We start from the raw sequence: 12,258 nt of genomic DNA on the forward strand, positions 1-12,258 counted from the left end.
AACAGCTTTCCTCCCTTTACTAATCCTCAGAGCTTTCCTGCTCTCCTCCTCTTGGCTATTTTTCTCTTTGAGTTGTTATGAGCTGAGGTAACTGCAGGACTACAGAGGCAGGAGATGGCAAATGCCAGCACTTACGGATTGTTGTTCCATTCACTTGATAGGTACAGGTCACACTGTCGCTTCTCCCACCGAGGGTTAAGCCGCTTCCTCTGAGAACAACCTGAAACTCCTCTGGAGGGGAAAGCAAACACACAAGATCACCAAACTGCAGTGCACTGCAGAAAGCTGCACTTAGACCAGGGCAACTTCACTTAGTCTGCAATAAACAAAGCACAACATAGTTAATGCTTCCAACTTAGTGAGATCTCCTTTTTCCTGAACCTTTGTACTGAGTTCTCCTTATAAATTGGCAGAGGTACGATTTGTTCCCAAATCTCTATTGAGACAGCCCTCTGAAACCGGAAGTAGATTCAGGCTATCAGCATGATCTGGGGCTCAGCTGCACAGTAAGACACAGTTTCTTGGTGAATGAGAAATGAGAAATAGGGGACTCAGAACAAGAAGACGACTCCCCAAACCAGATCAGGCTCACTTGAGGTATCAGATGAAGAAAACATTTCTCCTTAGTACTATTTCTCTGCAAGTTGCCCAAGGGCCATGCTCTCTGTGAGCTGTGCAGAGAAGGAGTGAAGAGGTTTTTTACCAGGGTTGCTGACTTCATCCAGAGCATCCACGTTTTCACAAAAATATCCAAGTAATGTTTAGCAACTACTTTATTTTGATGGATAGTTGGAAACTATGTGTGGATTATGAAGCTTAGAAAGAAGACAAGGCCTTAAAATTCTGTGCAGCTCTTCTATTTCATTAATATATTTCTGTTGCTGCCCAAAAATGCAGTCACGTGCTTTGTTCTTACACTCCACAGATTTTGGGGCAGATTTGACACAAGTGCAGAGCAGACTCATGGGAGAGGGGCAGATAAATGCTCTCCAACCTCCACCTGCATTACACAAGGTATGGAAGGAGGCCCTGGTGGACAGCTCCTCTGAGGAGAACAAGAAGGCAACACAGAAATCTCATGTTTCTTTAACTTGAGGACTTAAGTTAGAAATGCTTTATTCCTTTGCATAAAATAGGGGGAAATCACAGTCCTATAATAATGGAACAGAATATTAAAATTATAAAATCTTACCTCCTACACAGACACTGGATGGCTCCAAATATAAAATCTCAGTGCAGGATTGTTTCAAAACCTATTGCAAAGGAGGAAATAGTCACAAATAGGTTTCATAGCACTACTTCAATGAGCAATCTTAGTTTAAAACAAATGCTTTTCCATAGAACACACATAGAGCTACAGGTTTGGTTTGCTAAGTCTGACTTTGCAGGAGCATGAGCAGCTCTTGCACACCTGCACAGTCAAGTCCAGCAGTGCCTAAGGCTTGGATTAGTTTGTTAAACCCTGGAGTACCTTTGAAATATAACAATGTCCAGATCCCTATCCTGATTTTCCATGCACCCCAATCCTAATGTTTAAGCCAAAAATGAATCACAAGGAGCCTGATCCAAAACCTAATCCAGTGAAAAGCGGTGTTTCAACAATGAAGCCTGGGCCAGCCAAGTGCACGTTATTGCTGGTGCTGGCACCTTGCCCTGTGTGGAGAGGCAGAGTGACAGCGGTGTTCCTGACTGCACTGCCTGCCCTTGGACAGGAATCTCACTTCAGCTCTCCCTGCTGTATGTGGTATTTTTAGCAGTCATTCCTAAACATTCTGTGGCAGCTCCCTGCAGTCACGTGCACAGCAGAGAGTCCTGTTACTGTCCCCTCTCTAGCTCCACTTGCCAGGTGTGTGCCTGCTGCTGAGCTGCCCTGACTTCCTAGGCATGTCCCTCTGTCTTACTCTCAACTGCCTTCCTCTCAGTAGGACTCCTTACACTCTATGCTGTTTCCCAGTGGTTTCTGTTGCTACATACCCAGGCCCAGCAGAAACAATCATGCGGGCACTGCTCTGACAAGAAGCACACCAAGCTCCAAGAAAGAGAGAAGCCTCGCTGAACACTTCCCGTGTTGCCACTCTCCCACAAACTGTTATGCACAAATTCATCTTTTAGTGCTTTAAAACCCATGTTAAAAATTAAGTGGTATTTTAAAAAATGGAGACGTGCATTTGAATGAGATGCAGCAACAGAGATCTTAGGAAAGAATGTAGCCCAGAGTTCACTGCAAGCCAAGCAGTTCACATTAGCTGAGGATCTTGCTTCCAAAAAAGGGCTTTAGCCTCTTGATTCCTATTGCAGTGTGGAGAGAAGTTATCCGTGGCTTGGCTGGGGGCTGGGGAATATTTTGTATAGCGTTTTATTCCTTTGCTGTAAAAGCGTGTTCAGTTGTTTTCACTGCAGAGTCAGATAAATAGCTCAAGTGAAGCTGAGACTAGATGCCAGTTTTATGTGAAGCACAGATTGAGCAGTTGGCACGGAATTCGGTAATTTTGTTTTTAGAGGGAGAACTTTCCAACCCCTGTCCTGGCCCCATTTGCCCAGTGTTTGAGGAAAGGTCACTGGTATGACCTGGAAGCTGGGGAGAGGGAAAGACAGTGTGGGACTTCCCTTGCAAATCAGTAGTTCTCTGGTTTCATTACATCCCAGGGTGAATTTTCTAACACTGTGCTTCCAAATGCAATATAAATCAGGAAAAAACCTACCTGGATATATTTAACTACCTTTGGATTTAGGAACAAACTGGGAGAGGCAGACATGACAACTCCAATGGAGCTGAAATACGGTGTAGCTAAAATGATGACAAATCACAAAGCAAATTTCAATGCAAGGGTCAGGATACACTGACTTCCTGCATGGAATCCATTTTCATGCATGCTCTTGGCTAAAGCAGAAAATACCAGATGTTAATACTGCTCTAGAAATAACTGCTTCAACAATATTTTTTCATAATTTTTATCACTGCTGTCCTTTGCTTAGCTTAAGCAAGCTGTACTGTTTAGAGACCATCTCTTTGCAAGGTTGGCGGCCTAATTCTACCATTCCCCCCAGATAAATCTTCTATTGGGGTGTAAAAACCTCTGAGACTACTCAAATTTGGCTTTGTAAGTTTGTCAGATTGTTTGCTATCCTTCAAAAAGCCTCCTGATAGTCCACACTTGGCGGGGGGGAAGATAATGGTAATGTGCCTTGTCCCTAAAAGCCCCTCCCCTCAAGAACTGAGTGGATTCAGGTGGAGCCCATCAGAAGCTCATAGATCCGGCTCTTTGCTTAACCTCTGCTGACTCTCTGAGCTCTCCTTAACACTCCCCCTAAGCAACTGAAACACTGCTCAGAACTGAGCTTCCCCAGAGTTAAACAGAAGCCATCACACTCTCTGCAGGTCCAAGCCCACCAGCTGTCCTGAGCACCAGCCCTGGGTAGGGTTTGGCTGACAAGGATTCTGCCACCACCATGGGAAACTGAGGATATTTTCAATACAGCGATTGCCACATGTGCTTTCATGTGTGGGGGAAATGAACGTATTTGCACATCTTAGGAGAAGGTACAGAAACTTAACACCTTTCATTGTTCCCATTCTTTTCTACCTGTTTCAATCTTTTCTCCCTTTCCACGCAAGCTATTCCTCCCAGTCAGCACAGTGCACTCCAGCACTCCAATAGAAAGTTTTTTTCCCTTGGGGAGAAATCATGTGAAGGTATTTTACCCATTTTCCTTATGATCCATGTGCATTATTTAACGTGCCTTCACACCCCTGTCCTTTAGAATTTAAAACTAACTTTAAACTATCCTGATGTGGAAATCTGGGCTGCAAAGTCAGCAAGACCAAAAAAAACCTCCACAAAAATCTATACAATGCTCCCTCTTTTCCAGTTCAGGATAATCCAAGACACTTAAAATTAATTATTTAGAAACCTACTGCCCACAAGAAAAGTTGAAATAATAACTTTATAAGGCCATCCTTGGATAGGATAGTTAAGCACTCTGCTGACATAAATTCAAATAAGACAAATTGCCTTATTTTAACAGCATGCAAGGAGAGATTCTGAGAATTGATGTCATCCACTTTGTCTCCAGAGGTCCTCTGCTCCCAGGCTCACAAAGGCTTTTCTCTCATTCCCTGCCCTCCCCCTCCTCCCAGGCCTGGCTTTACCAGAGAGAACCAATTTCCAACAACCCCAAGTGCAAAATAGAGTAGAAACCTGTCAGCCTTTGTCCTGCTGTCATGCAGCTTCAGCAGTGGAGAGCTGTGCTAAGACTGGAGGGTGTTCAGTGCCTCCTGAGGCGACCTGTGCAGTGTGGGAATGGTGCCAGCTGCAAGCCCAGTCTATCAGGTGAAGTGGCCAGAGCTGTGACTCGTTAACAAAGGTGTGGCTGCTGGGACAGGAGAAGGCATCACAGTTCTGTTCTTGGACTGTACAAAAATGAGACATCCTCTTGTCCAACAGCAACACAACAGACTGCTGAGGAAATGATTCTGTAGCTTCTCCATGTTGAGGACTTGTTACATTGCTGCCACACTGCAGCAGCAGCCAAGGATCTTATGTTTTAAACCCTGGTGTTTTTTAGGGCCAGTTCTGAGAGCAGCCAGAACCAGTGGCACAAATGCAGCTTGTGCTCCACACTGATGGATGCATGCAGGGCAGCCTCCCACCACTCCTTCAGTAAAATCCCTTCTTACAGCTCCTGAGTGAACCCTGTGCAGTTCCTATGGCATCTCTCAGTAAAGCAAGTTGATCATTTCAGAACACTTCTGAGAGCACAAGCTACCAGAAGAGAGGCACCCAAGATACCTGGGGACACTCTCAAGCCAACTCACCCTTGATGCAAGCTTGCTGGCACGCCTTGGGCCCTACCTGCCCAAACAAGCTTTTCTTTGCTGACAGGGTCGCCTGTCAATCAGCTGTTGGGCTGCCCAGCTCCTCTGGGAACACCATGGCCATCCCAACTGTGGCTGTGGAGCTTTAAACCACCTGTCTCCAGGCTATTTCAGTGGCTTACAAGTAAGCATACATGTCAATCTTCCTAAAACAGTTGTAGGAAGTTCATTTATCAGGTCCACTTACCATTATCAAAAGCTTTACCAGCTTTTCCATGTGACCCTATTTTCACCTAGTGCATTTTTCCCAGACTTTCCTGATTGTTAAGGAATACTTAAAATCCACATCTGTCCTCATGGCTTTCTACGTGCTTCTCACTAGAAGGTTCCTGAAGGCTCACAGAAACTTCAGTGCACCGTTTCTGAAGCAGTATTTCTGCTATTTCTGTCATTACTAACACATTTCCTCCCACCACAGCTGTTGGAGAAACTCTGCCTGTTTCTGACCTGCAGGTGTCTGCACTGACCGCACACCAGGGTGTTGTCAGCCCCCCAGCTGCAGCAACACCCCACACCCAAATTCTGACATCAGCACTGAAAGGGCAGATGTCCCTGCAGCACACTGCACAAAGGCAGCCAACTAACAGGCTGACACCAAGCTCTCCACTGCTCACAGTCTTTGTAAACTCCACCTCCGTTTATCAATTCTGCCTTGCCAGAGATCTTTCCCCTACTTTATGCAACATTTCTTCTTGTGGAAAATGTGCTTTCTGGACCTTCCAAGACCTCTTTAGCCTGTCACAGACCAGGCGTGGCTCTGCCTGGACTCTTTTCACCCTCACTGCTGCCTCTTACAAGTTCTCAGTGTTTAACAGCAAAGCAGGATGGCTCCTGCAGCTTTTTGAGTATTTAGCCTGCCATTCCCTCAGCACATGCTGTGGAACAGAGCTGTACCAGGCGGCAAAGTGTTACACAAACAACTTTCCCTTCCAGAACACTAATGAAGGTTGTGTTCCATGGAATAGTGAGAACAATGCACTAGTAACAAGCCATGAGCAGCCCAACCATACAGAGACAATTAACAAAATACGCTAAGCGTCAATTTGTCTTGCAACCTTGCTCAGTTTCATTTAGCCCTGTATGCAGTTCAAAAGTTTTTGGCAGCAGGCAGCACCATAAATCATAACTTGCATGGCATCTGTTCCTGCCCAGAACTGTAAGCTGCATTCAGGGTTTGGGTAGTCATCATCACAGCTGGATTCTTCACTGAACCACTGTAATGGTTCGAAGTCTTGAAAGTGCTCTATGGCTGTGTAAAGCATTTGCTTCCTGGGACAGAGGTCGGAATAACCAGGAACTGCTGGAAGGAGTCAGCTGCTGACACATTCTGGTCAGATCTGGCATGCTAACAACTCTGAATAAACAAGGATTTCTAGGGTTACCAGTGGCCTTTCCTCCCTGTGGATCCATTCAAACTTGCATCTCTGTTTACATCAGTGCTCACCGTAAGCTGACCACAAATCAGGCTGCTGCGATTTTTGGGGAAAGGCAGCCTGAGTCTCTGAACCAAGTGTATGTCCCATAACAGAGCAAATGCATCCTGCTTGCTATTTCCAGAACCTGTTTTTAAAGAAGAGAAAATGTTGACCTTTACAAGCTCATCTTTGTTCTACTGTTGTATGGCAAGGCTTGTGCAAAACCCGAGAGCACAACAGGATGGCTTTCACGCTTTGTGTGTGCACAGTTAACACCCCTGCAGCTTTATCCCCTGGTGGGCACATGAAGGCATCCTGGAGTGCAGTCTATGGACACAGTGCCAGCCAGAGATGGCAGCACAGCCCTGAAAGCACCCTTGCACAGCAGCCTCAGCTACTACTGCCTGCAGCTCTTTCCTGTGGAGATTCCTTTTCTTTCCTCTCTCCCTCCCAAACGTGGGGTCTGTAATTTTCTCTAGGGATGCTACAAGCAGAACAGCTGGTGAACAAAATTGTAAACTCAAGGAAAACAGAGCTAGAAACTAAACACTGTTGATGGTATGACAGGCCATGAGGATGTACTTTCCTCTTGTACTCTGCCAAGCTCCTCCCTCAGGTAACCACAAAACCAGCCTCATCAAGAGCTACATCTCTCATCAGGATACATATTTCAAGACACAGTGGTAAGCATGTATCTCATGTACTTGTCACTGCAACACATGGATTGTCAGTGTCATAAAGGTATGGCAAGTGGGGGGCAGTAATGGAAGGTGATGTCTGAGAGGGCCCTGATAACATAAAGAGTGTTTAAATCTGTGTTGAGCATTCCATGCCTCAGCTGGATCTGTGCATGCAGGCCAAGCCTCAATGACTGCCAGCTGTGGGCCTTTTCTTGGTGAGGAACTGCCTGCACCGTTGGGCTCCCAGTTTAGCTGCTCAGAAATGCCACTGGGTGTGGAGGCAGCTATTTACATAGTAGGGAACAGCAGGGCTCCTGCCTACACAGGTGGAGCAGGGCGTGCCGATGGGGTCCAGAAGCCCAGATCAGAGCTGGGGAAGGCTGTCCCAGCCTATGGAACACTGCTCCTGAGCAAGGCCATTCTCTGGTGAGTCAATGCCTTCTGGAGCCCCATCCCAGCTCAGGGCTGTGGAGCTCCTCAGAGCAATGGATGGTGAAGGCAGCTGGGTTAACTGTGTCCAATTGAGCTCACCAGGTGCTTGGTTCAGTTCCTACAACTATTCTGCTTTGTTCCTTCCAATTGGCTGCAGCAGGACCTGGGCTTACCCCATGTTTCCATGTATGTTTGTTTTTCTATGAGTCACTTAGAAGTATTACTGGCAGCTTGCTTCCTTTTTTTTCTTTTTAATTCAAACCTTTTTTTTTCCACTACTACTAAGACAGTAAAAAGGAAAGAGAAGTAAAGCAGGAGGTGTATAATTGGTTTGCTGGACTCACTGGTTTTGTTCTAGAGAATGAAATGCTGACTGTGCATTGGGCAGGATTTTTTGTACTGAATTCAGTGACTCTTATGGCATGTAAAGTCAAAGTGTGTGAAATGAGGGTGATGAAGAATATAAGGCGTATGTAGGCTGGCATTGTTACAGATTTCTCATTCATGAGCTGTTGCTTTTTTTATGGAAACAGGACTTGTGCCCCCCTCCCCCTGCCGCAGTGTGGCAGAATTAGGTTTTTAAAAAGAAAAGATCTAGAGTAGGTTACAAGAGGAAATAAATTTAAGTAGAGCTCTTGATTTCTGTGATTACACTCAAAAAAACCTTTATCAGACTTTTTAAGTGAGAAGCACCTTCGCAGCCCACTTTAGGCTCTGGACAGACCAACTGTCCATATAGCAATTAATGTTTGAACTCCCTGAAACTAACTGTTTCCAAAGTGCAGCCTTTCACTCTTTCTAGCATTGGTTTCACATCACATGCCTCTGCTGTGTTCAAGCAAGCTCTGTCATTTATCTCCTCAGTGCTGATCTGTGCAGAAAGGCACGAGGCAGCAGGACCACCCCACACTAGAGGGAAGGCAATCAATTCAGGGTGACTTGGAATGAAACACATGCTTTTCAAGGAAACACCATTTTGGTGCTTCTCTCCCACAAAGTGAGAGCAGGAACTGCAGCAGTTAATATCGCATGGCTCCTTCCTCTCTCTGCTGCCAAACATCTGTGCCTGTGACTACACCTCGCTGCCAAGCCCAGCCCGCTCCCTGACACAGCTTGGCAGTGCCGTGGACAAAGAGTGAGGGGAAGGGGAAGGCTGCTACCCTGTCCCCTATCTAAGTGAAAAAATCCCTGAGACATATGGTCTTGCATAAAATCACCACCCGAGAGAAGCCTGGCGCGGCGTTAGGTTAGTGAGAATATTCTAATTACACCAAGGCTGAGCAGCACCTCATTGGCAGCCACCGAGGAAAGCAAATGGAGATGACAAAACTGCGGGTCATGAGATGAGTATTTTAACAGCATCGGAACCTTTACCCCCAAATTGCTAAAAACAACCCTAAAACCATTACTTATCAAGTAATGTAACTAGGAATCAAGACAAACTGTTACTTTCCATAACAGGGAAAAAAGTTGTTTGGGCTATTTATTTTTTTTTCTTATTAGTAAGAAAAATCTGGCTCAAAGAAATTTCTCACTAAGGAGTGGCTGGATTTCACTTGGACCTGTGGCTGCTTCCTTTGGAGCCAGTTGTGCAGCATCCCTTATGTAAGAGAGCTGCCAGGCGTGCAGGGCTGCCTGACAAGTCCCATCCCAATCACAGGGCACAGGCACGCTCACTCTAACCAGAGTCGTGTCAGTGCTGGTGCTGGCTTATCAAGCTCACTGTGCTCCAGGAGAACATTATATGGTTTGTAATATGTCAGAGAATGTCAAACTGAGGGCTGCACGGCAGTGAAGGGTAGAGCAGAAAGCATTCTATTCCAGGCCATTGATTCCTTTTAACAACTACATGCAGTAATTCCCAAAACTATCTCCTCAGTCTCAGTCACATGGAAAACATAGCGCAGCGTTAGTTCTGAACCTTGCACCCAGTGCAGCTTGAAGATTAGACCGTCCAAGGGGATTAAATAAGATGACTGATTTAATCAGAATAATTCTTTTAATGATAACTTGCTGCATTTCTCCTCCCCCCACCTCCTTAAAGGTCTAATAGTTTGCTTCCTGGATTCCCAGTGCATAAACCAAGCATATTTTCTTCCTACAGGAAATGATCCAATTAAGTTGATGGATAATTGATAATGAACCGTTTAAGCTGATTTTGGCCTTGAAAAATCTTAACAGCGTCCAGTCAGCTGGCTGACCCCCCTTCATCCACGGTGGAGGGACAGCACTTGGGGAAAGGGAGGGAGCAGGCTGAGCACACTGCCCAAGGAAGTGCAGGGAGGCAGCATAGCTCAAGGGGCTGCACAGCAGCAGGGATTGCCTGAACATCATGTAGTCCCTGATTGCTGCTCAGCACCCAAGCAGCAGCCTGGACCCTGGGTTTGGGCAGCAGAGCTTGGTAAGCAGCCAGATTAGAGACATGGAACCAGGGTTCTCCAGTGTCTGATCCTGGAGCACCACTGAAGCAGTGGGAAGTTTCCCACCCTCCCTAAACACAAATTCTGTTGCCTTACAGCAGGTACCAGTGGGAGATGCTGTTGGACTCCTGGGAGTTCGGTAATTCACCCTCCCCCAGTGCCAAAGCCAGGTCAGCCTGAGGAAGTGCTGCTGACAGCACAGCTGGAAAAGAAGGCATCAGATTCATGGAGAGAGGCTGGAGCATATCTTTGGGAAGCCAGTGCAGTAAGTTTTATCAACATAAAGGCTAAAATTGTTCCTCACATGAATGCCTCTTGCCTACCTCAACAAAACTGGCTCCCTCTCACGAGCCTTTGGTTTTGTCCCTGCCTGGGCAGAGCTGAGCGCGCCGCTGCCACGCACGGTTTGTGCAGCAGCTCCCCGCGGGCCCCGCCGTGCTGGCTGTCACCGAGCCGTGTAACTCCAACACTGCCATGCACAGCCAGTGACACAGGAACCATCCAGCTGACATGGACACCCCCAGGATATTCCATAGATACCCTTCACTGGTGTCCAAAGGGACTGGAATGCCAGAGGGATTTTGCTGACTGCTCTTTGCAACAGGAGCAGACTTCTCTCCATCACCCACAGAGTTTAACTGCAGAGAATTTATACGTTTATGGCAAACAATTCACTTTTTTATAGCACTCCCTGCTTATACCCCTTTAGCCAGAGTCTGACACTGGGTGAATCTAGTTTTCTTTAAGGACCCTGTGTGCATTTAATCCTTTGTTTGGCCTCACTGGTCCCGGATGCACTCCTTGGGAGGGTCTAAGTCACTCCATGTCAGCCTGGGAGCTCAGCTTGTACCCTGCAAACCCTGAGGTGTCCTTTCCCCTGGTCACCCCTTCACCAGGAGGCAGATCCTCAAGTATCCCAATTTGCAATGTTTCCTGAACAAACTGACAGCTTTATGCTGAGGCATAGGGCTTTTTCCCAAGAGGCTCAGCCAACTTGGAGAGAATTTTGCTTCAATTGACAATGCAACTACTCAGTTCACATGACTTGATCTATTTTTTTTTTGTCCATTATGTTTAACAGTGAGCTTCCCACGTAAAATTAACAAAAAAAAAACCCTCTGAGCACCTGTAAAATGAACAAGCAGAAGAAGAGATTACCAATTCTATTTCTAATCCTTTCCAGGTAGAATTTTTAAGAAATTTTGGAACACTGTAGATAAAACAACTCTAGGCTGACCCTATTTTGACCTACTTCCTCTAAAGTTCTGCATGTATCAGCTCCTGTAGTCTTATCTGGTAAGTTTTTGTGGTGTTTCCTAAGAACAAAATATATTTTAACTTCCTGTATTAAGTGCTGTCAACTTACTTCAGTATAAAAATGTGTTTGTCTACTTAGAGCTGTCATACACTGATAATGTTACTTAAGTGAGTTCCCTTAATGTAACTTTTCAAGGTACCAGCCTTGTCCAATTCTGCCTGCAGAGACAACCAGACAACTTTCACTCACAAATCAGCAGAACTTGAGTTTAATTAAGGGTTTCATTTCCTTATCTAGTACTGATCTGCTGCATGGTGACAGAAGCTGTGCCCTCCCAAAGCCTTCACCCTGTCCTAGCTCGTTGACTAGGCTGCACTCTGTGTAACAATCAGCCAAACCCCATCAGTGACTGCTCCTCAGAGTGCAGTAACTTGCCTTCAGCGTTTTGCTTTTAAGCTCTAGAGTTTTGCTCACATTTATTCACACTGACAATGCTGTTTAGTTATGACCTTGTAAGCTAGGTATGAGCAAAGCTGGCAGAGCAGGGAACTTTGCAAAGCAGCCCCCTCTTCACAGGTCTGCATAGACTTTTAGGAGTGGATGTTAGTATTGTAGTTGGATGTAGTTAGTAGTGTAGTAGTGGATATTATTCAGCAGAAACAATGGCATGGAGGTGTGTCAACCCTTCTCACTTCCCTAGGATTTTATCAGAACTAATGTCAAAACATGACACAAGCTCTGTGGCACCTAAGCTGAGGTTAGTCTAAATGTTCATTTCAACTGTCCTGAATGTTAATCCCTGGTCATGACTAAACAGACACTGTGTAAATGTCCAGAGAAAATAAATTGGAGTAGTTGCCTATGCTGAAAGCATAAGAAGGAGGTATGACAGTCTGTGCTAGAACTCATAACTTTTTTTTTTTTAACACTAAAAAACATAGAATAAGTGCTCGGCTCTCCTGGGGTTCAGTGCAAAAGTAACAGGATAGCAGCCAAATAGTCTCATACTTGGAGAGATCAATGTAGTTGAGGCTCCTGCATCCCCTCCTCAGCAATTCTGGGCTGTCATTTTGCTCAGGGGTTTTAATTGCTGGGTTGCTACCACTTCTGAAGACAATGTTTTTTCTGAACAGAAATTGTTCAGCAATATTCACAGAGGGTTTCACAACTGCACCTT

At 45.7% G+C, this 12,258-nt stretch overlaps 1 protein-coding gene and 1 long non-coding RNA gene across 3 annotated transcripts in view; one reads left to right on the plus strand and one right to left on the minus strand.

Moving 5' to 3' along the window:
* ANTXR2 (ANTXR cell adhesion molecule 2) overlaps positions 1 to 12,258 on the minus strand; it is a 76,833-nt gene that overhangs the window by 52,003 nt on the left and 12,572 nt on the right. For both annotated transcript variants that reach the window (XM_005485676.4, XM_074541967.1), the window contains exons 8-9: positions 1,193 to 1,253; positions 136 to 231 (exon numbers count right to left, since the gene is read on the minus strand). In XM_005485676.4, the coding sequence (XP_005485733.3) occupies positions 136 to 231; positions 1,193 to 1,253 (157 nt within the window). The remainder of the gene's footprint in view (positions 1 to 135; positions 232 to 1,192; positions 1,254 to 12,258) is intronic.
* LOC106629335 (uncharacterized) overlaps positions 1 to 12,258 on the plus strand; it is a 65,289-nt gene that overhangs the window by 25,483 nt on the left and 27,548 nt on the right. Inside the window, exons 7-8 of the long non-coding RNA XR_012580556.1 lie at positions 9,922 to 10,088; positions 11,007 to 11,119. This is a non-coding gene — a long non-coding RNA (uncharacterized LOC106629335). The remainder of the gene's footprint in view (positions 1 to 9,921; positions 10,089 to 11,006; positions 11,120 to 12,258) is intronic.

Source organism: Zonotrichia albicollis, chromosome 5 (genome assembly GCF_047830755.1).
Source record: "Zonotrichia albicollis isolate bZonAlb1 chromosome 5, bZonAlb1.hap1, whole genome shotgun sequence".
Taxonomy (NCBI): Eukaryota; Metazoa; Chordata; class Aves; order Passeriformes; family Passerellidae; genus Zonotrichia; species Zonotrichia albicollis.